At 51.0% G+C, this 22,079-nt stretch overlaps 1 protein-coding gene across 1 annotated transcript in view; it reads left to right on the forward strand.

Moving 5' to 3' along the window:
- Clptm1 (CLPTM1 regulator of GABA type A receptor forward trafficking) overlaps positions 1 to 22,079 on the forward strand; it is a 31,562-nt gene extending 9,483 nt beyond the window's left edge. The window contains exons 3-14 of the mRNA XM_021642163.2: positions 9,451 to 9,574; positions 10,257 to 10,415; positions 12,596 to 12,713; positions 15,963 to 16,048; positions 16,759 to 16,879; positions 17,249 to 17,493; positions 18,045 to 18,138; positions 19,459 to 19,649; positions 19,901 to 19,996; positions 20,283 to 20,418; positions 21,091 to 21,258; positions 21,362 to 22,079. Coding sequence (XP_021497838.1) covers positions 9,451 to 9,574; positions 10,257 to 10,415; positions 12,596 to 12,713; positions 15,963 to 16,048; positions 16,759 to 16,879; positions 17,249 to 17,493; positions 18,045 to 18,138; positions 19,459 to 19,649; positions 19,901 to 19,996; positions 20,283 to 20,418; positions 21,091 to 21,258; positions 21,362 to 21,633 — 1,810 coding nt within the window. The 3' untranslated portion in view covers positions 21,634 to 22,079. The remainder of the gene's footprint in view (positions 1 to 9,450; positions 9,575 to 10,256; positions 10,416 to 12,595; positions 12,714 to 15,962; positions 16,049 to 16,758; positions 16,880 to 17,248; positions 17,494 to 18,044; positions 18,139 to 19,458; positions 19,650 to 19,900; positions 19,997 to 20,282; positions 20,419 to 21,090; positions 21,259 to 21,361) is intronic.

The following is a 22,079-nucleotide window of genomic DNA, read 5'->3' on the forward strand; positions in this document are numbered from 1 at the left end:
GTCTCACTGGCCCAAGTCCTTAGTCCTTGAACCTTCATCCTCCTACCTCAGCTTCCCAAATGCTGAGGTGACAGGCCCGAAGCACAAAGTCTAGCTGAAAGCCCACTTGGTCTTCTGGGAAATGGAGTTCCACCAGGCACTGGGAAGGGGAGAAGGTTTTATAGAGGTGATAATTAGAGATTAGAGAATCTGCCTTAGTAGATGTTTCCTTGAACTTGGGAATTATCTGTGCCCTTCTACAACAGACTGTACCGTGTAGCTGCTGAGCATGTGCACAATGGAATGATATCCCCTTTCGTAGGACATGTGTATATCCTCTATTGGCAGTGGCCTGTAAATAGGCCTTACACTAACAACAACAAAAATAGGTGTTGTGTCCTGTTTAGAAATAGTCTCTCTATGTAGCCTCTGCTGGCCTGAACTTGCTTGCAGTGGTCTTCCTGGCTCACAGGACCCTCATTGAGACCCGCAGCGCAGCGTATTTAGGGGCTAACCACAGTACAAGTTTATACTTACTCAGTGTAACTGCAGGAGTTTGTTGTTTGAAACAGGGTCTCACTTTCTAGTCCAGCTTTCAAACATGGCCACCCTCCTGCCCCAGCCAGGATTGCAGGGGTGAGCTACCAGGTCTAGCAGATGTATTTAATGTTTGCAGATATGAGGAGCAACATTTTGTCTAAAGTAGAGGATGGCTAACAGAATTTGAGGGGAGCCAGTGAGCGCAGTTAATACACAGGAACATCACCCTTTACCAACATTTCATTAAAGGCACATAGCAGCTCACCTAGCTGTTTTTGTTTTTGTCTTTTTTGTAGGAAGGTGAGGCAGGGTTTCTCTGTGTAGCTCTGGCTGTCCTGGAACATGCTCTGTAGACCAGGCTGGCCTTGACCTCAGTGGTCTGCCTGCCTCTGCCTCCTGAGTTCTGGATTAAAGAGGTGTGCCAGCCACCACTGCTCGGCCCATTTATAATTTTAAATGTGTCTGTCTGTCTGTCTGTGAGTATGTACATGTAAGTATGTCAGATCCTTTGGGGCTCAAGTTACCAGCAGTTGTTAGCTGCTGCCTGGGAGCTGGGAATTGAAATCCGGTCTCCTGCAAGAGCAGTAGGAACTCTGAAGTGTTGAGCTATCTCTCCAGTCCCCACGATATTTTCTTTCTTTCTTTCTTTCTTTCCTTTCTTTCATTGTGTGTTGTAGTAAAAGAAATAGGGTTTTTAGATGTATTTCATGTTTATTATTGTTTTGCCTGTGTGTTATGTATGGGTACCATACATATATGTGTGTTATGTGTATGCTTGGTGCCTGCAGGGGTCGGGAAAGGGCAATGGAAACCTTGGGACTACAGACAGTTATGGATGGTTGTGAGACACCTTGTGGATGCTGGGGACCAAACCCAGGTCCTCTGCAAGAGTATCCAGTGCTCTTAACTGTTGAGCTATCTCTAGCCCTATGTTGACTCACTCTTTCTTTTAAAGATTTTTTGGGACAAGGTTTCTCTGTGTAGCCCTGGCTGTCCTTGAACTCAGAGATCCACCTGCTTCTGCCTACTGAACACTGGGATTAAAGGAGTGTACCACCACCACCCAACTGTATTTTAAAGCTTTATTTCCGGGGGGGGGGGGTGAACTGTGTGTGAGTATGTGAACTCAGAGGTCAGAGGACAACTTTCAGAATTCAGTTTTCTCCATCTAAGACCTGGGGATCAGACTCAGGTTCAGGCTGCTTGGCTGCAAGTGCCCTTCCTCACTGAGCCTTCTTGCTGGCCCTTGTTCTTTATAGACAGGTGTTTACTCGGGCTGGCCTGGGACTTGGGGCAGTCTTCCTGCCCAGGCATCTCGAGTACTGGTGTTCCAGATCCAGGACACCACATCCCGCTTAATAAAGCATTCTTTTTCTTTCTTTCAAAGCATGGTCTCTTGTAATTCAAGCTAGTTCAAGTTTATAGCTGAGGATGGCCCCCAGTTTCTATCCTCCTGCCTTGGCTTCTTAAATTTCTTTATATGGCAATTACAGGCATGTGCCATCATACCTGTATGCCACATATAGTACTGGGAATGCTGTCTAGACCATCAGGAATGCCAAAGCAAGTGTTCTGCCAACTGTACTACATTCCCAGCCCTATGCTGAGTTCATCCCGGGCATCCCATGGAAATCTGTCATGTGTGGGAGGAGGTGCGTGTGACAGGGAAGGAGGCTGGCTGCTGTTTCAGAAGGTGCAAGTCTGCAGTAGGCATGGCTCTGCAGTACAGCACCCATCCAGCATGCATGAGGTTCCGGGTTCTCTCCCCACCACTGCAAAGAGTGACAAGTCTTCATGAACTCTGTTGCAATCTCCAGTCACATATTGATGTGGGACAGAACTGCCTGCCTGTGGCTTCCAGGTGTGAAGCTGTGTGAAAGAGAGAAACTCCAAACCTGGGTGTCATTCCTGCTGTGTGTGCCCTAGGCCTCCCAGCCATGGAACCCTGTCCGTTACCTCTCTGAGTCTGAGGTCAGCCTGGTCTACAAAGCGAGTTCCGGCACAGTCGAGGCTTATATGTATTTATTACAATTTATTCACTTTATATCCCCACTGCAGCCCCCTCTCTTTTCTCCTCCCAGTCCTCCCCACCTCTTCTCCCTCTATGCCCTTTCCCTAGTCCCCTGATAGGGAAGGACCTCCTCCCCTTCTGTCTGACCCTGACTTATCAGGTCTCATCAAGGCTGGCCGAATCATCTTCCTCTGTGGCCTGGCAAGGCTGCACCCTTCAGGGGGAGGTGATCAGAGAGCCTGCCCAGCCAGAGCTTTTACAAAGAGGGAGAAACCCTGTCTTAAAGACCAAAAAACCAAACTTTATAAAATTCCATTTATTGATTGATTGTGTATATACACGTATCCTGTGGTATGCGTGTGGAAGTTGGAGTCAGCTCTTGTCTCCCACCAGGTGGGTCCTGAGGAGTTAGCTCAGTTGTCAGGATGACTAAGCCATCCTGCCAGCTCCCTCTCAGGATTTACTCATTTATTTATTTTGAGGAAAAATTAATACGTAATTATTTATTTTATTTTGGCACTCACTATGTAAAGCAGGCTGGCCTCGCGTGTCTAGAGATCTCCCTGCCTCTGCTTTTTAAGTGTTAGAGGTAATGTTTTTATTAGCATATATTAGTTATATATAACAGCGGTTTCCCTGTAACACTTTGATTGTTGTGTATAGTGTATTTTGAGCCTCTTCTGGCCCTGCTATGTTCTCATCCCCCAAGTGCTGGGGAGCAGCCCAGGGCTTTGTGTGTCTAGGTAGGCACTCTGTCGGCGAAGCGCCTTAGGTTTTCCTTTCTCCTCACGCCCCCACTCTCTGTTTTTTGATTTTTTAACTATCTTGGTAGGTAGCTTGGACTGGCCTGTAACTTGGGACAGTCCTCTTGCTTCTACTCCCTGAGTGCTGGATCACAGACCTTTGTCATCTCATCCTGCTCACTCATTGTTTTCATGTTCCAAGCCACGGTACAGGACAGGCAGCTCACTCAGGTCCTTCCATTCATTTCCTCACAGCCAGCAGGGCAGCAGGCCCTCCCGGTGCTTTTTATTAACTGCCTATCTGGAAATCTGCACATTGATGCTGAGGATGCTTCCTTCTGAGGGGCTCTGATCCAGCCTCTGCAGCTCATTTCCTTAGTGGCAGCAGACATCAGGTGGGTGTGGGCGGCAGCTCACAGACCGGCTCATCCTAAGTCGTGTGTGTGTGTGTTGTGGGTGAACAGAGGGCCCCAAATATGCTAGGAGAGTTTCTTTTTAGTTACTATATTTATTGTTTGTATGTGAGGTCGGAGTCTCGCATGTGTTGTCGTGGAGGTCAGGGGACAAATTTATGGCACTGGTTTTCTTATTTTTATAGGTTTACCAGACCTGCATAGTAAGACACTTTATCTACTGAGCCATTGATTATACAAGCCCTAGCATTGAATTTTTATTTTATTTATTTACTTATTGAGACAGGGCCTCACCATTTAACTGGCTGTCCTGGAATTCACAGATTGGCCTGCCCCTGCCTCCTGGGTTCTAGAATTGAAGGCACTTGTTTGTTTTTCTGAGGCAATGTCTTACTATGCAACCCAGGCAGACCTTGAATTTACCATGATCCTCCCACCTCAGCCTCTTCAGGACTGTGCTTGCAAGAGTGTACATCTGGGGCTGGAGAGGTGGCTCAGAGGTTAAGAGCACTGGCTGCTCTTCCAAAGGTCCTGAGTTCTATTCCCAGTCAACCACATGGTGGCTCGCAACCATCTATAATGAGACCTGATGCCTTCTTCTGGCATGCAGGTCTACATGCAGACAGAACATTGTATAAATAATAAATAAATAAATCTTAAAAAAAAAAAAAAAGAGTGTACATCTGTTGGTTGGAGCTCCATTCATTTATCAAAAAAGGACATCGGATCTCCTAGAGCTGTAAAGGGTACCTTTGAGCCCCCACGTGGGTGCCAGGAATCAAACCCCAATCTTCAGGGAAAGGAACAAGTGCTGCTAACCATATCTCCAGCCCCAAGGTTGGCAGTCTTAAACTCAGGCGGACCAGGAGTGGTCCCAGCATTTGCCTTTAGCCCAGAGGCAGAGGCAAGCAGATCTATGAGGCCAGCCTGGTCTACAGTAAGCAGTCAGGGCTATACACACAAAAAAAAAGTTTCATGCAGTTAAGGATAATTTTTCCCCTTGTTTGTTAAGGGGAAATTTTTCCCCTTATTTCTCATCTTCAGGTGAGTTGTTTGTTCTAAAATTTGTTTTAAACATAATCTTAATACTTTCAACTTAAACATATAAATGATGAAAGTTTAATGACTAAAATGCATATAGTTTGAGCAATATGAATTTGATGCTCAGAACCTTCCATTTCAGCATGTGTTTTACAAAGTAACAGGAACAGAGGTGCAGCTTAAAAATAAGTAGAGTAAATCTAAAGTCGACGCTGTATATAGGACCATGGCTCTTTCCCTTGTTCTGTCTTTTGCCTTTCATAGTTGAGGACACTCTTAAAAGTTTTGTTTAGCTGAGGATGACCTCCTGCTTTCACCTCTTGAATGCCGTATTTTTTTCTTTTTTTTCTTTCTTTTTTTTTGAGATGGGGTCCTGGAACTTGCTCTGTATTTAGATCAGGTTGGCCTCAAACTTACAGAGCCAGCCTCTGCCTCCCAAGTGCTAAGATTAAAGGTGTGAGCCACTGCACCCAGCCACCTCTCTCTCTCCCTTTAAATTTATGTCTGCATGATATATCGGATCCCTTGGGATTGCAGACAGCTGTGAGCTGCCCTGTGGGTGCTAGAAATTGAACTCAGGTCCTCTGGAAGAGCAGCCAGTGCTCCTAATCGATAAGCCAAGCCATCTCTCAAGCTCTGAGTGCCAGATTTACAGATGAGTACCAAGGTTCTGATAATTAAAGGATGCACAGAGCCCCCTACACAGATTGTGTGCCAGTGGCCCTCTGGTGGGATGATGTCCACAGATTTGAACTTCACCTTTGACCTACAATGGTGGAGTGGAGCTGGAGAAGGAGTGGAGAGAGGGTTCTCTGCATGTCTTTCCAAATTGCGTGTGTGTGTGTGCACATGCCTGTGTGTCCTCCTCTGTGTGTTTCTGCTCTTGGCTTGATTTTTCTTTTGACAGTACTGAAGGTTAAACATAGGGCCTCAGCTCCGCCAAGTTAGTGCTCTACCCCCTGAACTAGAGCCCCGTCCCTTGTTTTGTGTGTGTGTGTTTTGTTGTTGTTTTGGTTGTTTTTGAGTGGGATACATAGCAACTTATGTAATCCTGACTAGCACTGAACTCACTGTATTCCAGGCTAGCTTAAACTCTTGGCGATCCATCTGTGTCTGCCTCCTGAATGCTGGAATTAACAGTTATGAGTTATCATATGCACATTTGTTTATAAGCTTTCTGAACTTCTGATTGTAAAAATTGCTATGTAAACTGCCCAGGTGGTGGTGATGCACAGCTTTAACCTGGAAGCAGAGGTGGGCAGATCTCTTGAGTTCGAGGCCAGCCTGGTCTACAGAGCAAGTTCCAAGACAGCCAGGGCTACACAGAGAAACCCAGTCTTGACCCCCCTCAGCCCCTCAAAAAAGGCTATTTGAAATGGAATAGAGAATTTAATGTATATTTTTTCTTTCCTTTTTTTCTTTTTTGAGACAGTGTCTCGCTCCATAGTCTAGTCTCGCCTGGAACTTGATCAGCCCTCTTGCCTCTCAAATGTTGGAATCACAGGCATGAACCACCATGCTTGTTTTACTCAAATAATTTGAGAAGCCTTGGGACAGTCTCCTCTGTAGGCCTGGGTGCACAGAAGAAGGGCTTTCTTTGTCCCAGGAGCCCTCTGAGAGGTTCCTGAGGTGATGCACGGACGCCTCATGTGCACTTCAGATTAGGACCTGAACCCTAGAAAGCACTGGTCCAGCCTGCTTTGGTTCACACATGGGGACAGAGGCTAGAGGCCTGAGAATCCTTGGTCTCGTCTCTGAGCCGGGCAGTGCTGTTCCCACACCCTCCCTTGGAGTATTTACTACAGTGGGAGCTTTCCATGGAGGTGACAGGGGTCCCCAGAGAGCACTGATTCCAGACTTTTGTCAGCTGTGTGCATCGGGGAACAGATGGCTCAGCTGGGCTGTAGCCCCTGAGACCCCAGACTCCAGGGCTCCATGGCTTCAACAGGCAGAGGCAAGTCTCTGTGCCCAGTCCTGCCCTAATGGTACCCAGCTGGGAGGCAACAACCCACTGAGCCATCACTCTCAGTTCTTTTCCTCTTAGTGGTTTTTTTTTTTTGTTGTTGTTGTTCTTGTTTTGTATTTCAAAGCTTGAAATCTAAGGCCTTGCACATGTCAGTGCTCTGTCACTGAGCTCCACCCTGAGAGCTATACATTTCCCCTGATGAAATAGCTGGAGCAGCCAACATGGGAATGCATACATGGGGTGAGTGCCAGGCTCATTTCTGGTGGTGACATAACAACTTGGTGAAGGTGTATGTTCTTCACACCCCACTTCAAAGCGTAAGAGTCTTCCCTGAAGCTGGGTGTGTGGTGGCATACTCCTTTAAGCTCAGCACTCTGAGGCAGAGGCAGGGGAATGTCTGTGAGCCTAAGGGTAGTCTGGACAGAGCACCAGAGATCCAGAACAGCCAAGGCTACACAGAGAAACCTTGTCTCTTTTGAAGACAAACAAACAAACAGCCTCACCCAAGTTAATTCTCATCCCTGGCCCGAATGAGTCTGAAACCTTAACCCTGGTGGGAGGGGGCCAGAGACAGGAGAATTGCTGGGGCTTACTGGCCAGTCAGCCCAACCAAAATCTAGGTTCTTTTTCAGAAGATGGTATGATAGTGTTGCCCAGACTGGCCTCAATTCTCTGGGCTCAAAGGGGCCTCCTGCTCCAGCCTTCTGAACTGCAAGCATGTCACCAAGCCTTAGTAAGCCTACTGTTTTTGATCTGTAGTTGGGTGACTCTTTTGATGGAGATAGGGCAGCCCAGTGCAGCCTTGTCAGTATTATTGCAAATATAACATGTATTGATAGAGTGCCCAAGGAGGGGGGGAAGGAGAGAGTGAGGGAGGGAGGACAGATTGTGTTTGGTGCTGGAGTGGAGCTTGGAGCCTTGCATATACCAGGCACACTCCTGACCACTGAGCTGCATGCTGTTCCCATAGCTCTTTTACTATAGTAATTTTGTAAAAACAAAACAAAAAACATTTTACATACTGATTTTAGTTCTTTGTTTTGTCTTAATTTTTAAAAATTCTGTCAGCCTGGTCTACACAGTTCTAGGACAGCCAGGGCTGTGTAGAGAAACCCTGTCTCAAAAAAACAAAATAAATAAAACACATAAAATGAAATGAAAGTTCTGTGTGAAAGAGTGTGTGTGTGTGTGTGTGTGCATGTGCGTGTGCGCGTGTGCGTGCGTTCATATGTGTAGTCCATGTGGCTCTCTGTGTGCTGAGACCAGGAGAGGGTCATCTCCCTTTAGAGCTGGACTTTAAGTGATGTCAGTTTTCTGTTGCTGAGATAAAATACTCTGATAGGAGAAATTTGGAGTAGAGAGAGGGTTTATTTGGCTTATATTTCCAGGTTATGTTGAGGGAGGTCAGGGTGTGAACCTGAAGCCAAAACAGTGGAGGAACAATCCTTGTTGGCTAACTCCCAGATCTGTGCTTAGGTACAGCTTTCTTACATGGCCCAGAACCACCAGCCTAGGATGGTACTGTCCACAGCGGGCCCTCCTGTATCAGTTAATAATGAAGACATAAGACATATGACAGACATAGCCATAGGCTAATTCATAACAGTTTTTCAACCATCTGTCTGACCTGTTTTGTTTTGTTATTTGTTTTGTTTGTTGTTTGTTGTAGTTTTAATTTTTTTATGTTTTAGAGACAGGATCTCACATCACTCTGGCTGGCCCTGAGCTCACGGTGTAGCCAAGGATAACTTTGAACTCCTGTTTCTCTTGTCACCACTTCTCAAGTCTTAGAATCACAGGTGTGTCCCACACAAGATACTTAGCTTTATCAAGCCCTTTGGCTTTTTTGACTGGGAGAGTGAGTTTGAAAATGTTGTCCAAGCTGGATGATTCAAGGTGAAGAAATCTCAAGTTCAAGGCCAGCTTCAACAATTTAATAAAATCCTGGTTCACTAGTGGTGCATGCAGATCTCAGTGAGTTTGAGGCAAGCCTGGTCTACTCGGTGAGTTCCAGGACAGCCAGGGCTACACAGAGAAACCCTGTCTTTGGGCTCGGGGAGGTGGCTGGGAATATTGTTGAGTGCCAAAGTCTAGAACCCACCAGGGCAGGGCTGAAGCCCTGGCTCCATAGTAGAGCACTTGCCTAGAGTCCCCAGTGAGAGACTTGAGGCTTGGCTCAGTGGCAGAGCATCTACCTGGAGTACCCGCTGGAGGTGTGGAGGTGCTGGAGGTGTGGCTCAGCAGTGGAGCACTTGGCTAGCACGTGAGAAGCCTCAGTTGGGTCTCTAGTACCACAGAAAAACAGCAGCACTACCAAAACCTGCCTTTCTATGGCTGAAAAGGTTAACCATTACCTCTCACTTTTTTATTGCAATTGAAATTAGAAAGTCATTGCACTAAGATTTCCTGCATATGGAAATCCTTTCCTAAGTATGGTGGGAAGATTCTAGATCCTTTGCATCTCTGTTAGGCCTCCGGGGGCTGGGGTGTCTGACTGCCTTAGACAGCTCTGAGCTTGTGTGGCTAAGCCCTGTGGCCCTTGAATGATGTGAGGTCCTGGAGGTGGCAAGGCCCTGTGTGGGTGACAGCCCACTTGTATGGGTCTTCTTGAACCTCGGTCCCGAAAGAGTCTTCACTATCCCCACCAGCGAATTCTCAGCCACCTCAGACCTCAGAAAGTAGGAGATGGATTTGGAGGCTGATACAGTGGACTCCAGCACGGAGTGTAGGTTTTACCTGTTCTCCTTCCTTCCTCAGGATCTTCATCATCTGGGCCATCAGCAGCTGGTTCCGCCGAGGGCCATCCCCTCAGGACCAGTCAGGCCCCGGAGGGGCCCCACGAGTCGCCAGCCGCAACCTGTTCCCTAAAGACACTCTAATGGTAACGCTGGGTGGGAAGCATCTTGAGGGGCAGAGACAGAGATGTGAGGGAGACAGGCAGGGTGGGACAGGTCCTGGCTGCTGTCAGCGCTGTGGACATGTGGGACCAGATGCTCTAGTCCATCAGTGCAGGTGACTTGTGCCACCCGAGGGACATGGAAAAAATGGGACTCTGGGGAGCTCATGCAGTTGTCTTCCCAGTTGCTGTGCACCTTTTGCAACAGGGTCCCTGGGTGTTTCTTTCAGAAACGTGTGTGGCCTTCCTGGTTGTTGGTGACAGGGTGCCGGGATCAGCCCAGGTTCCTGAGCTAAGAGTACAGCCAGCCTTTGTCCTCTCTCTCTCAGGCCCATGCTCTGTTGCTGCAGTTCCTAGCTTGTCAGCAGGCCACCACTGACTAGTGGATCCCTGGGATGGGGAGAGTAGGAGAGGGTGCCCCAAGCTTGTGTCCCTTTCTGGGGTATAGGCACTTAATTTCCTTGTCCCAGCTTTCTACAGCTCCAAATGGGAGGCCGTCCCTGATGAGCCTGCTTTCCTTGTCCTTAAGTTCATTATTGACAGGTTGGGGCTCCTTAGTGTGACAGTTCAGGGCCAGCCAGCATATGTCATAAACAAAAGTTTAGTTTACCAGTTTTCTGACACATCCTGACCACAAATGGCCCCAACTCCCCCCTGCTCCCCACAGAACCTGCATGTGTACATCTCAGAGCACGAGCACTTCACAGACTTCAACGCCACCTCAGCACTCTTCTGGGAGCAGCTTGACCTGGTGTACGGTGACTGGACCAGCGGAGAGAACTCAGACGGCTGCTACGAACACTTCGCAGAGCTTGACATCCCGCAGGCAGGTCTTCCTGGGCTTCCCCGAGACCGCCCCACCCTCGTCCCGTCTGGGTCCTCCCAGCCACCGTTAGCCCTTCAGCCATCACTAAGTCTTCCTGCAGGGCCTGCTTAGCAGGCAGTGCCAAACAGCTTCGGTTCAGGCTTATACGAATGAACAGTGATGGGCATTTGCTGTGCAAGACCCAAGCCAGACTGATATGTGGAAACCTCCGTTACCCATAGTTTTGAGAAGTGTGGCAGCTCAGTGTGGTGGCTCTCCCCTATATTCTCAATACTCGGACCGCTGAGACAGACAGCTATCATGGGTTCAGACCAGGCTGTGAACTCTGGGAGACCTGTCTTGAACAAAAGCAGCTATTATTGCCCCATGTAACTGTCCCTGTCTTGTGGAACTGTCGCCATCTGCTGTCTGTGCGATAGATGAACCTGGGCTTAGCAGCAGCTTGGGGGCTTTCCAGGAGCAATAACTACTGAGAAATTCACTTTGCTCCCTGGCTCTGTCTGCCTCCTCCAGGAAGAATCCCTCACCTTGTTTGAATATGTTCTGGATTTTCACAGTCTGCTGGGCTTCTATAGCCCAGGCTAGGCATGCTGGGTCCTCTGTTTAGGCACAGATCTTTTTCACGAGTCCTTGAAACCTAGGAGGGTAAAGCTGGGCTTTGCAATTTCCGTATCGCATCGCTGTCCAGCAGAGGACTGGCCATATGCAAACAGCAATTTTTTTTTCATTGTTGGCAATTGAACTTAGAGCATCTATCTTGCATGCTACATAAATACTGTACAACTGAGATAGATCCCCTGCCTTGGATTTTAGTTTTTGAATCTGTTTTGTTTTATTGTTTTGAGACATGTTCTCGTTGTGTATCACTGGTGGTCCTGGAACTTGCTCTGTAGACCAGGCTGGCCTCAAACTCAGAGAGATCCACCTATCTCTGCCTCCAGAGTGCTGGGATTAAAGGTATCAGACACCACTGCCTGGCAAAGCTGGTTTTGACTTCAACTGTTTGGCTCATAGAGTGTGCTATCACACCTGACCTCAGCCTTTTTTTACTTTACATGTAGATAGGGAGGGGCTCACTGACTGTGAGCTCCTGTCCCATTCTCCTGAATGACTGAAACTACAGGCCTGTGCCCAGAACTGCAGCTACAGCCAGTGTGTATGTTAGTTCATGGTGTGGTAGAGCTCCTGTCCTTCATACCCAGCAGGCTTTGGGAATGGGGAAGAGATACCCCACCACTGAATGGCTGGAAGTGAGCAAACACAGCTTGTGACTCTAGTGATGCTGTGGCCATTTTTTGAGGTTCAGAAAAGGATGGGGGACCAATGAGCTAGTCTTGGGGACTCAGGTCACATCTCCAAGAAATACCTGGTGGACTTGGAGGGCAGGACTCAGTGTGGGCCAAGCTCTGCTTAACAGTCAGGACAGCAAACTCAGCTCAGACCTTCCTTTCTTCCCCCTTTCACAGCCTTGCCACCTTCCCTTAAAGCTCCCATTCCTGAAAAGTTGGGAGTAAGGAAGGCTGTGGATAGAGGAGCAGTGGTGGGTGGCACATGGAGTAGGAGAGAGGGTCATGGGCTCACAGACTGCTTACTTTCTGTTTTGTTTTGTTTTATCATTATAAGGTCTTCCTTTGTGGCCCAGGCTTGCCTCAAACTCTCAATCCTCCAGCCTCAGCTGGAATTAGAAGCACCGCCACAGCTGGCTTTCAGAAAACTGTGTTCTGACTCCCTTGCAGCCTGTCTCTAACCATCGGGTGTGGGCCCAGAGGCTCATCAGCACAGCAGGGTCGTATTGTGACCCTGCCATGCTGCAGGGCTGAGGTGCTGTTGCTGTTAACCCATTAGTGTAGAGTGGTGCTCCATGACATGTTAGAGCAGGACTGGCCAGTGGGCAAGCTCCTCCGCTGGCTGCTCTGCAGTCCTTGCTGCAATGCTGGGATGGCCTTCATCCCACAGTTGTGGCACAGAGTCCATAACAGAAGCCGGGGCCAGCTCTCAGTGTCCAGTCCAGCTGGGACCCAGTCTTCAGTCTGTTTTGCTCCAGTGTTTGTGCAGAACCAGTCAGCTGCCCACTGCCCTGAGTCCTTGGTAAATAGAGAGTTGGAGGTGGAGGCTGCTGTAGGCAGGTGTGCAGCCCTGGCATTTTCTACTTTCCACTCACTGGCTGCCTTCTCTTGCAGAGTGTACAACAGAATGGCTCCATCTATATCCATGTCTACTTCACCAAGAGCGGTTTCCACCCAGACCCCCGGCAGAAGGCCCTATACCGCCGGCTTGCCACCGTCCACATGTCCCGAAGTAAGCTCCTTCCCTTCTGATCCCACTGGACCCTGACTAGAGTGTGGCACACAGAATCTCAGGTCCTGTAGAGCAGGCAGGAGCCCTATGCTCTGGGACTAGGGATTGAGACAGGTACTGGCCCCACTCATCTCTTCCTGGCTTCTGGACACCCAGGAGCCTGCCGGGAAGAGCAGGAGAATCTGGGTGTGGTGCAAGCCGGGAATCATAGTTGGGGAGCCAAGGGCTAAGGGGGAAGCAGGGCTTTGAGTGTGAAGTCATACTGGGTTTCTCAGGGAGATGCTCCAGTAAGAGCAAACAGATCAGAAAGAGCAGGTGATACTCAGAACAGCTGAGCAGAAGGCGCCCATCACAGAGCCTGGCTGGACTGGAGGGAAGGAGCAGTGGGCTTGAAAGAGCCGCTGGGGCTCAGTTGGCAGAGTGCTTGCTTATCATGCAGGAAGCCCTGCTGTGGATTCTTTATGCAGCAAACCAGATGTGGTGGTGTATGCCTGTGATTCCATCACTGGAGGGTGGAGGAGGACCAGACAGTAAAGGCCCGTGATTAGTGATTAAGGTTGGGGGCAGCTCTGTCCATGGGGATGGGTGCCTACAGCTGCCTGCTGCAGAAGCTCTGGTAGGGAAGTAAATAAACCACCTGATTAATAATAGTAACTGTCAGAAAAGTACTGAGTCACCCTGGTAGTAAGTACCTTAATCCCAGCACTTTTCAGGCTTGGGGGTTGATGGTGCTCACACTCAGGGCCATCCTGGGATAAATAGTAAGTTTCAGGTCGTGTAGCCAGACCACATCTCAAAAACAGTAACAAGGTAGATGGTTCAGTGGTCAAAGTGAGGACCAGAGTCTGTGTCCCCAGCATCTGTGTCAACTGCCAAGGCAGCCCAGCAAGCCCTAGTTCAAGGAAGAAGCTCTGTATTGGTGAATACAAAAAATAACTGATGTCTTTCTTAGGCCTCCACGTGCCCCACACCTACACACAACACTCCCCACACAGGCACAACACCGCACACCAAGAAAAAAAGCAAAGCAACGTAATAGTACTGAATTCAACATTATTTCATCATGGGACTGTGGAAAAGAACAAATATGATACTTTATATTGTTTGGGGCAACAAGTGTCAGAGTCATTATGTGTCACACTCATGCTTATGCCCAGTTGTACCAGTACCTGTGACCCTATGCTGGATGGAGTGGCTTTAAAAGCTTGGCCTTAGTGGGGAACGGTGGCTTACACCTTTGATCCCAGCACTCGGGGAGACTGAAGCAGGTGGATCGCTGTCAGCCTGGTCACAAAGTGAGTCCAGGACAGCCAAGGCTGCACAGAGAAACCCTGTCTTGAAAAAAAAAAAAAAAAATGAAAAGCTTGGCCTTCCAGAACAGGGCTTCTCTGCTCCTATGGGACTGGGGAGGATTCTTATTACAGTCTGTCTTAAGATTTCAGATTTTTGTGTGTGCGTTACACATGCATGCAAGCATATACACCATGTACGTTCCTGGTACCTGCAGAGGTCAGAGGCCATCAGACCCTCTGAAACTGGAACTACAAATAGGTGCTGTGTGCGTGTCCGTGTTCCATCTCTGTCCTGTTTCTGTTAGCTCTGCCTGTCCCTTGTACTCCTGAGGGCTTACAGCCTTCTCCCTCCCTGGAGCATGGCCCTAGAGTTTGTTCTCTGAGCTACCCACTTGAGCTGCTTGCTGCCCACCTGAACATCAGGCCTACTTTACTTCACAGAGAAACGATGGGGTGATGTTGGCATCATAGGAGCAACCAGCCTGAGCCATGAAGTGTGGGCTCTGTTCTCGTCCTCCCTGTAGTCACTGAGGTCCAGGGAACTGGCCTTAACTAACCAGCAGCCCTTACCTTGCAGGAGATAAGAGCTAGGATCTTAGCCCATAGCTCTGTGTTGGCCAGTTTTCTCTTCCCTTTTTTGGGATGGAATGGGGCAGCTCAGCAGGGCACGTCTTCTTGTTTTTGTCTGCCACTTCGGGGTGGAACCCAGGGCTTCTCACACACTAGACAAGTGCTGTGCTTTCATCTGCACCCCAGCCCCTCACTGGGGAATTCTAGGCAGGGGCTCTACCACTGACAGTCCTAAGCCCATTTCATCATTGTTTTAAAATTTTGTTGTTGTTTTTTTGAGAAAGGGTCTCTGTGTTTTTTTGGCTGTCCTGTAAGTCACCAGGCTGGCCTCAAGATCACAGAGATCTTCCTGCCTCTGCCTCTTAAGTGCTGGGATTAAAGGCTTATGCCACTATACTCAGCTACTATTGTTTTGTTAGATTATTTGATTTTATGTATTTAAGTGGTTTTCTTGTATTTATATACTTGCACTCCAGTGGTCTCACTCACAAGCCATATTACCAGCTGCTGTTGATTTTATTTTGAGAGGGTCTAACTAAGTTGTATGGCCTTGAATTTACTCTTACCTGTTTGCCTGAGCCTTTAACTACCTGGAATTACTGGCTTGCACCACTAGGTCCAGCAAAGCAGGCAGTTTTGCTTCTTAACATGAATAAGAGCTAGTAGCATACAAATTGAGAGGGCGTGGTCGGCCCTTTGCTCTAGTCTCGGGCAGGGTGGTGGGAACCCTGGCTAGCCTGACCTTAGCAAGGGGAAGTGAGTCCACCTGTGGCTGGGGATTCACAGCATCAGAGTTCTTGTGTTGGCTTCTCACGTTGCTGGTCCCAGACCTTCTCTGGCCTCGTCCTCTGAGCTGCCATGTGTGAGCATGTATTTAGTGGGGTGTCCCTGAGCACACGGGTGGACAGGAGGTGGGTGGCCCTGTGCAGTGGTGGAATTAGACGGTACAGGAGAGGGGCTGCATTGCCTCCTAGGAGAGGGTGGAGCCAGTGAAGTGGCTCATGCCTGCCATCCCAGCTAAGGCAGGGGGATTACCTCAAGCCTGGGGCCAGCCTAGGTCACACAGAAAAACAAAGTGGCCACAGCCGTTCAGGAGGAGGTCCTGAGGAAGGGAGCAATGGTCTGGTGTGTGGTCCAGGTAGATGGATGTCTCCTGCTGGCCTAGGGTGTGGCCAAGCAGGTTTTAGAGAAGGGAGGCTCTGCTTTCTGCCAGGGTGACTCTGGAAAGGTGGGATAATGGATGGTTCCCTGAAATTTAGGGAGTGGTTGAGACTTTCCATTTGATGTGATCATGAGCAGAAGGTCAGGACACAGCTGCCGAGGGAGGGCATTCTGGATCCAGGCTTTGAAGTATTCACAGGCCTCACTCACCGCACTCTGCCTGCAGTGATCAACAAGTACAAGCGTAGGCGATTTCAGAAGACTAAGAACCTGCTGACAGGAGAGACAGAAGCAGACCCTGAAATGATCAAGGTAAACACAAGTAGGGCTGTTGGGGCTCATGGTATCACCTAGTTGCACACAAACTTCAGTCAGGCCAAGTGGTTGCCACCTCTGTGCCATTCCCTGGAATTCAGGGATTCGGCCACTGTGGCAGGAAGAGCTGCAGACAAGGTCAGCCCCAGCAGCCCTGGGAGTAGGTCTGGCCATGAGTCCAATTCAGATGGGACCTTTGCTCCAAGCTATAGAGGCAGCAGATGTAAGGCTGGCTCTCCACCATGCTCCTGCACAGAGCAGGCACTGGAGACCGTAGCTGGGGCAGTTGTGGGCTTAATGGGCTCTGTGGCTTCTAGTGGGCTGAGCAAGCCGAGGCATATCTCTGAAGGCACACAGCTTTCCTTTGTGGTTCTGGGCTGGAGGCATGGTCCCAGAATGAAATAGGGCCACCCTATGACAGGGGTTGCCGAGGTGCTTTCTCTGGGTTGGGCTTTTTGTCCTGCTGGTGATCAGCCTGCCTCTGCCTCCATGAGCCTCTCTCTTGCTTTCAGGTGAGGAGGAGGAGGAGGATGGCCCAATGCAAGTCTGGTGTGAGGTTTCATAGGCAGTAGACACTAGCATGTGCTTACCAGTTATGGTGGTAGTGGCTGCTCTTCTGCCCCAGTTGTCATGGGAGGGCATGAGCAGTGGTATTTATGGGGCTGCTGCCTGCCGGAGGCCTACTGCTCATTCCCGTCTCCCCACAGAGGGCTGAGGATTATGGCCCTGTGGAAGTGATCTCGCACTGGCACCCCAACATCACCATCAACATCGTGGATGACCACACACCATGGGTGAAGGGCAGTGTGCCTCCCCCACTGGACCAGTGTAAGCCCAGCCCCATCTGTGAGAGACCCTTCTCGTTCCACATCTCCTAACCACTTTACACCTCTGTCCCCTCCTTCCCACATCCCTCATGAGCCAAGGACTGGCCACTGGGTGGGACTGAGGCTGCAGACCTGCCCTGAGTGTCATTCACACCTGCTTTCTCACTGTTTCCTCCAGAGCTGGGGTACATGGCCACCAGGGTTAGCTGTTCTGGACAGAAGCTTCAGTGGCTTCATTCAGGCCCACTCCCTTTGCCACTGCATCTTTTCCATTGGGGTCAAGGGACTCCCCTGCTCCTCGTGGCACAGTCAAGAAATGCTATGTGTTGTCTTGGCCAGGCTGAGCAATGCCCGCCCCATGTGCCCACAGATGTGAAGTTTGATGCCGTGAGTGGCGACTACTACCCCATCATCTACTTCAACGACTACTGGAACCTGCAGAAGGATTACTACCCCATTAATGAGAGCTTGGCCAGCCTTCCACTGCGCGTCTCCTTCTGCCCGCTGTCACTGTGGCGCTGGCAGCTCTATGCTGCGCAGAGTACCAAGTCACCCTGGAACTTCTTAGGTGACGAACTGTATGAGCAATCGGATGAGGAGCAGGATTCAGTGAAGGTGTGCAGGGTGGCCACGGGCCAAGGGGAAGTAGGGAATCCTACTCAGTGCTCCCCCAGACCTGGATTCACAACTGCCTAGGCCCCCTTCCAAGCAGTGGGCAGGAAGTGAGTCCCCAACCTTAGCTAATACTAGGGACCTGGCTCCCAGCTTTCTGCCGGTTGTCTGTACCATCCCTGGCTCCCTGACTCGAGTCTGCTACTTTCTCCCCGTGTCTTTAAGTCCCTTCCTGTCTTCTCCTTTATCATCTCTACTCTGAAGCTGGGCCGGCTTGTCTGGGCCGGGTTGCAGTTGGGCTTCATTCCTCACTGCTCTTCCCTGTTGCTCTCGCTGTCTCCTGTGTTAGCTCCCTTTCCCATGCCCTCCTCTGGCCTGTTTTCTCTTGCCCTTACCTCTCTCTCACTCTCTCTGATGGTTCCTAGAGCCTAGAGCAGGTCTGTAGAAGTCCTACCAGGTCCTCCCTGGGATTCCAAGGGACATGTGGGGAATGGCTCTTGGAAGTGAGGCGGCACAGCAGGGACAGGACAGTACTCACAGGCTCCTCTCCTCAGGTGGCCTTGCTGGAGACCAGCCCGTACCTGCTGGCACTCACCATCATCGTCTCCATCGTCCACAGTGTCTTTGAGTTCCTAGCTTTCAAAAACGGTAGGCATGGGGACCTGGGACACTGAGGCAACTGGCAGAGGAAGTATTTGCTCCCTGTTTCCTCCCGCCACCTGGGGTCTCTCACTGTACTTTAGAGACCTCATGGGCTGGGGAGCAACAGTGACCCCACCAGGCACATTGCTGAGGGAGGGGCTGGCCTGCTGTCTGGGCCACAGCCAGGGTGACACCACCAGGAAGCAGGGTGGGGATCTCCAAAGCCAAGAGAAAGGGAAGCCCCGGGGCTGCTCCCAGCACCCTGCCCGTCAGGGTGGCCCCAACATGCAGCTACTCAGTTCTGGAACAGCCCATCACTATGTTCAACTTGAGGTGAGGAGGCAGAGGCCTAGTGAATGAAACTGCTGGACTACACAGCTCTGCTGTGGCAGTCATTCCAACGGCCGTCGGCTTCTAGGACTGGGGCCCAGAGCATGGGGGTTTGGGGGGGCCCTGAAGCTCCTGGAATTGTCAGGAGTGATGGCACCCCTATCATGATGACGGTGCACAGTGGAAACTGCCATCCAGAATATAGTGGACAAACTTGAGCACTCAGTGGGGCCTCTCCTGGAAGGCCTTACATGGAGAGCTTCCCATGCCCCCTACCTCTGCACAGAGCAGAGGGAGAGCTGGTCTAGCATTTGTGAGGTGCTGGACCTATCCCCAGGACCACAAAACCGCAGCAGAGCTGGAGATTAGTGAGGAATAGGTGTTGCCGCACATGCGCAGCCGCAGGCATGAGCTCAGCTTTACCCTTGTCAGGTGCCCCCTGATCCAGGAAGGGATTCTGTCCACTTGGCCTCCAGAGTCCTGTCTCCAGACCCTTCCCCACCATTTTAGGGCATGGGTGAACTTGTGAGTGGGGTGTGTGCCAGGGTCCATGCTCCTGGATCACGAGTGCCAGGACCCCTGTATACTGTGGTCCAGCTTGACCTCTAATCCAGGCACCAGGGAAACCAGGAAATAGAGGGATATAGTGAACTCGGGTCCCCCAGGTATTTACATGGAGACCAGGCCTTGTCTGTGCCCAAGGATAGCTCACAGTTTGGGAGGCTAAAAGAGAAGATCCCCAAAACACACCCTGGATCTTCCTGTCCAGGGGAATTAGGGTGATGTTGTGTGATACTGACTTGGTATTCCCCAGGTTCTACCGTGCAAGATTGTATGGTCACAGCTAACTTGGTGTCCTACCCTCACAAGTGGGTAAACCCAGGGAACTGGTGTTCCTGTCCCATGTGACCATGGAAAGGGCCCCATGTGCCTTTTATTGGGAGAAAGTGTGCCCAGGGAAGGCTGCTTGATCACCTGTGCCCACACCCTCTGCAGACATTCAGTTCTGGAACAGTCGTCAGTCCCTGGAGGGCCTGTCAGTGCGCTCCGTCTTCTTTGGCGTCTTCCAGTCCTTTGTGGTTCTCCTTTACATCCTGGACAATGAGACCAACTTCGTGGTACAAGTCAGCGTCTTCATCGGGGTCCTCATTGACCTCTGGAAGATAACCAAGGTCATGGATGTCCGGGTGAGTCGGGCACCATGTTGCTTGCCGGGTGGGAAGAGGGTCGCCTGCTCAGCCAGGCCCTGCCTTGGTCTCTGGGGCTTTCCCAACGCCTGTCTGGCTCCCAGGACCTAGGGGATTTTCACAGCAGGGGATTTTTGGGGTCATATTAGGGCAGGGGAACTGGGAAGAGTGAGGAAGGGCAGGGCCAGTTTCTGGCTGGGGAGTGGCAAGAGCCAGGTCCTAGCTGACCTTGACCTCCTTCCCGGTTACAGCTGGACCAGGAGCACAGAGTGGCAGGAATCTTCCCCTGCCTAACCTTCAAAGACAAGTCCACGTACATTGAGTCTTCCACCAAAGTGTATGATGATGTGAGTGACCCCATTGCCTTGGGGTGGTGACAGCACCCAAATTCATGAAGCAGACTGGGCCACTGGTCCTGAGTGCTGCTATCACTGCCAGGCCCATATCACACCCTGTGTTCCCCGCCTGCCACATCTACTTCCTGGCCGAGTCCAGAATTCCCAGAGCCACCTGGAAATTCCCCTGGCCCAGCCTGTTGGACCAGGTGTGGGTGGATGAAGACAAAGAGTAGGGCCACTGAACAGGGCCTGCAGAGCCAGCCCCAGCCCGTTCTGTGACCCTCCCCATACACAGATGGCGTTCCGGTACCTGTCATGGATCCTCTTCCCGCTGCTGGGCTGCTACGCCGTCTACAGCCTTCTGTACCTGGAGCACAAGGGCTGGTACTCGTGGGTGCTCAGCATGCTCTACGGCTTCCTGCTGACCTTTGGTGAGCAGCCTAGCTGTGCCCTGCCTGGAGGGCCTGCCCGAATTGTCCCAGGCCAATCATTCTTGTAGGCCTTGAGGCTGCCTGCCAGGCCTACCTTTGCCCCCACCCATAGGGCGGGTGACAGCAGCACGTCTCAGGGCCATGTTCTCATGATTCAGGGAACATGGCCGCCAGTCCCTGTCCTGGGTCTCACTGGCCAGGCATGGAGGCAGATCAGTCCAGACAGTGCCCACCCATTGGTGGGGGGGCATGGGAATAGGGAGCCCTAAGAAGGCTTCTGGCGAGGTCTACAGCGAGGAATTCGTGTGTTATGGGGACCCCAAAGTGCAAAGAGAAGCCAGGTACTCACTGTGAGTAGTAAGCAGAGGCAAGGGCAGAATAATAAAGGGCGAACTTAGGTGGGGTTTAGGAATCACTCTTAGGAAAGGATGCCTCAAGAGTCCCCAAAGGTGACTAGGAGGGACAACATAAAGATAGGGGAACTCTAGAGGTTGGGAAGGTGAGGTAGGGTCTCTGAGGTCAAGGCCATCCTGAGCTATATCCTAACATCCTGTCTTAAGAAACAACAAAACAGAATTGTTGGAGAGAGAATGCAAAGGCCTGGGGTAGGCTGTGCCGGAGGAGCAGAGTGAGTCAGGGTGGCTGGTCATGGTGCCCTTTGTCCCCCCACAGGCTTCATCACCATGACACCCCAGCTCTTCATCAACTACAAGCTCAAGTCTGTGGCCCACTTGCCATGGCGCATGCTCACCTACAAGGCCCTCAACACCTTCATTGATGACTTGTTTGCCTTTGTCATCAAGATGCCTGTCATGTATCGGATTGGCTGCCTGCGGGACGGTGAGGCCCAACCAAGGGACACAGGGTACAGGGATGCTGTGGGCTGGGGGGAGCCTCATTCTCTGGCGGGAAGTGCCGTTTCTCACATGGTGCCTTCCCCCAGACGTGGTTTTCTTCATATACCTCTACCAACGGTGGATCTACCGCGTCGACCCCACCCGTGTGAATGAGTTCGGCATGAGTGGAGAGGACGTCTCAGCAGCGGCGTCCAGAGCCCAGGCGTCCACCGCAGCAGGGGATCTCACACCTGCACCCAGCACGGCTGTCACTGGAGAGGATGCCTCCACAGTCCCAAAGGCTGCTCCTGGGGCCTGCACTGCCAGCCAACCCCAGGAAGCCCCTCCAAAGCCAGCAGAGGACAAGAAAAAGGATTAGCCAATTGGGTCCCCCTTATCTGCTCCTGGTGACCACCACCCACCTCCCTGGCCCCTCCCCACCCCTCCCCTCCCTGTCGCCCTCTTCCTGGACAGATCAGGCCAGGGCAGCAGGAGGCCCCCTAGGGCCAGGGCCAGTGTGTGAGGTGGGGCCAGGCAGGCCAGGGCTGGCTGTGTATGTGGAGGCACCATCCGTCGTCTTGTCTGTCCGTCTGTTGTGTGTTTGCAGACATCTCGCCCTGCCAGCCCAGCACCATCGGGAATCATGGTGAAGCCAATATGGCGCCGAGGGTGGGCCAGGCGGGGAAGGGACCAGGGCTCTTCTGTGGGACGCCTGTGGTCTTCCATCATCTTGTCCGTCATCCCCTGACCACCCCGCTCCCCGACGCCACCCTTTAACACAGTCTGGATTTAATAAATTCATATGGGTGTTTAACTTAAGCTCAA

Source organism: Meriones unguiculatus, chromosome 1 (genome assembly GCF_030254825.1).
Source record: "Meriones unguiculatus strain TT.TT164.6M chromosome 1, Bangor_MerUng_6.1, whole genome shotgun sequence".
NCBI classification, from domain to species: Eukaryota; Metazoa; Chordata; class Mammalia; order Rodentia; family Muridae; genus Meriones; species Meriones unguiculatus.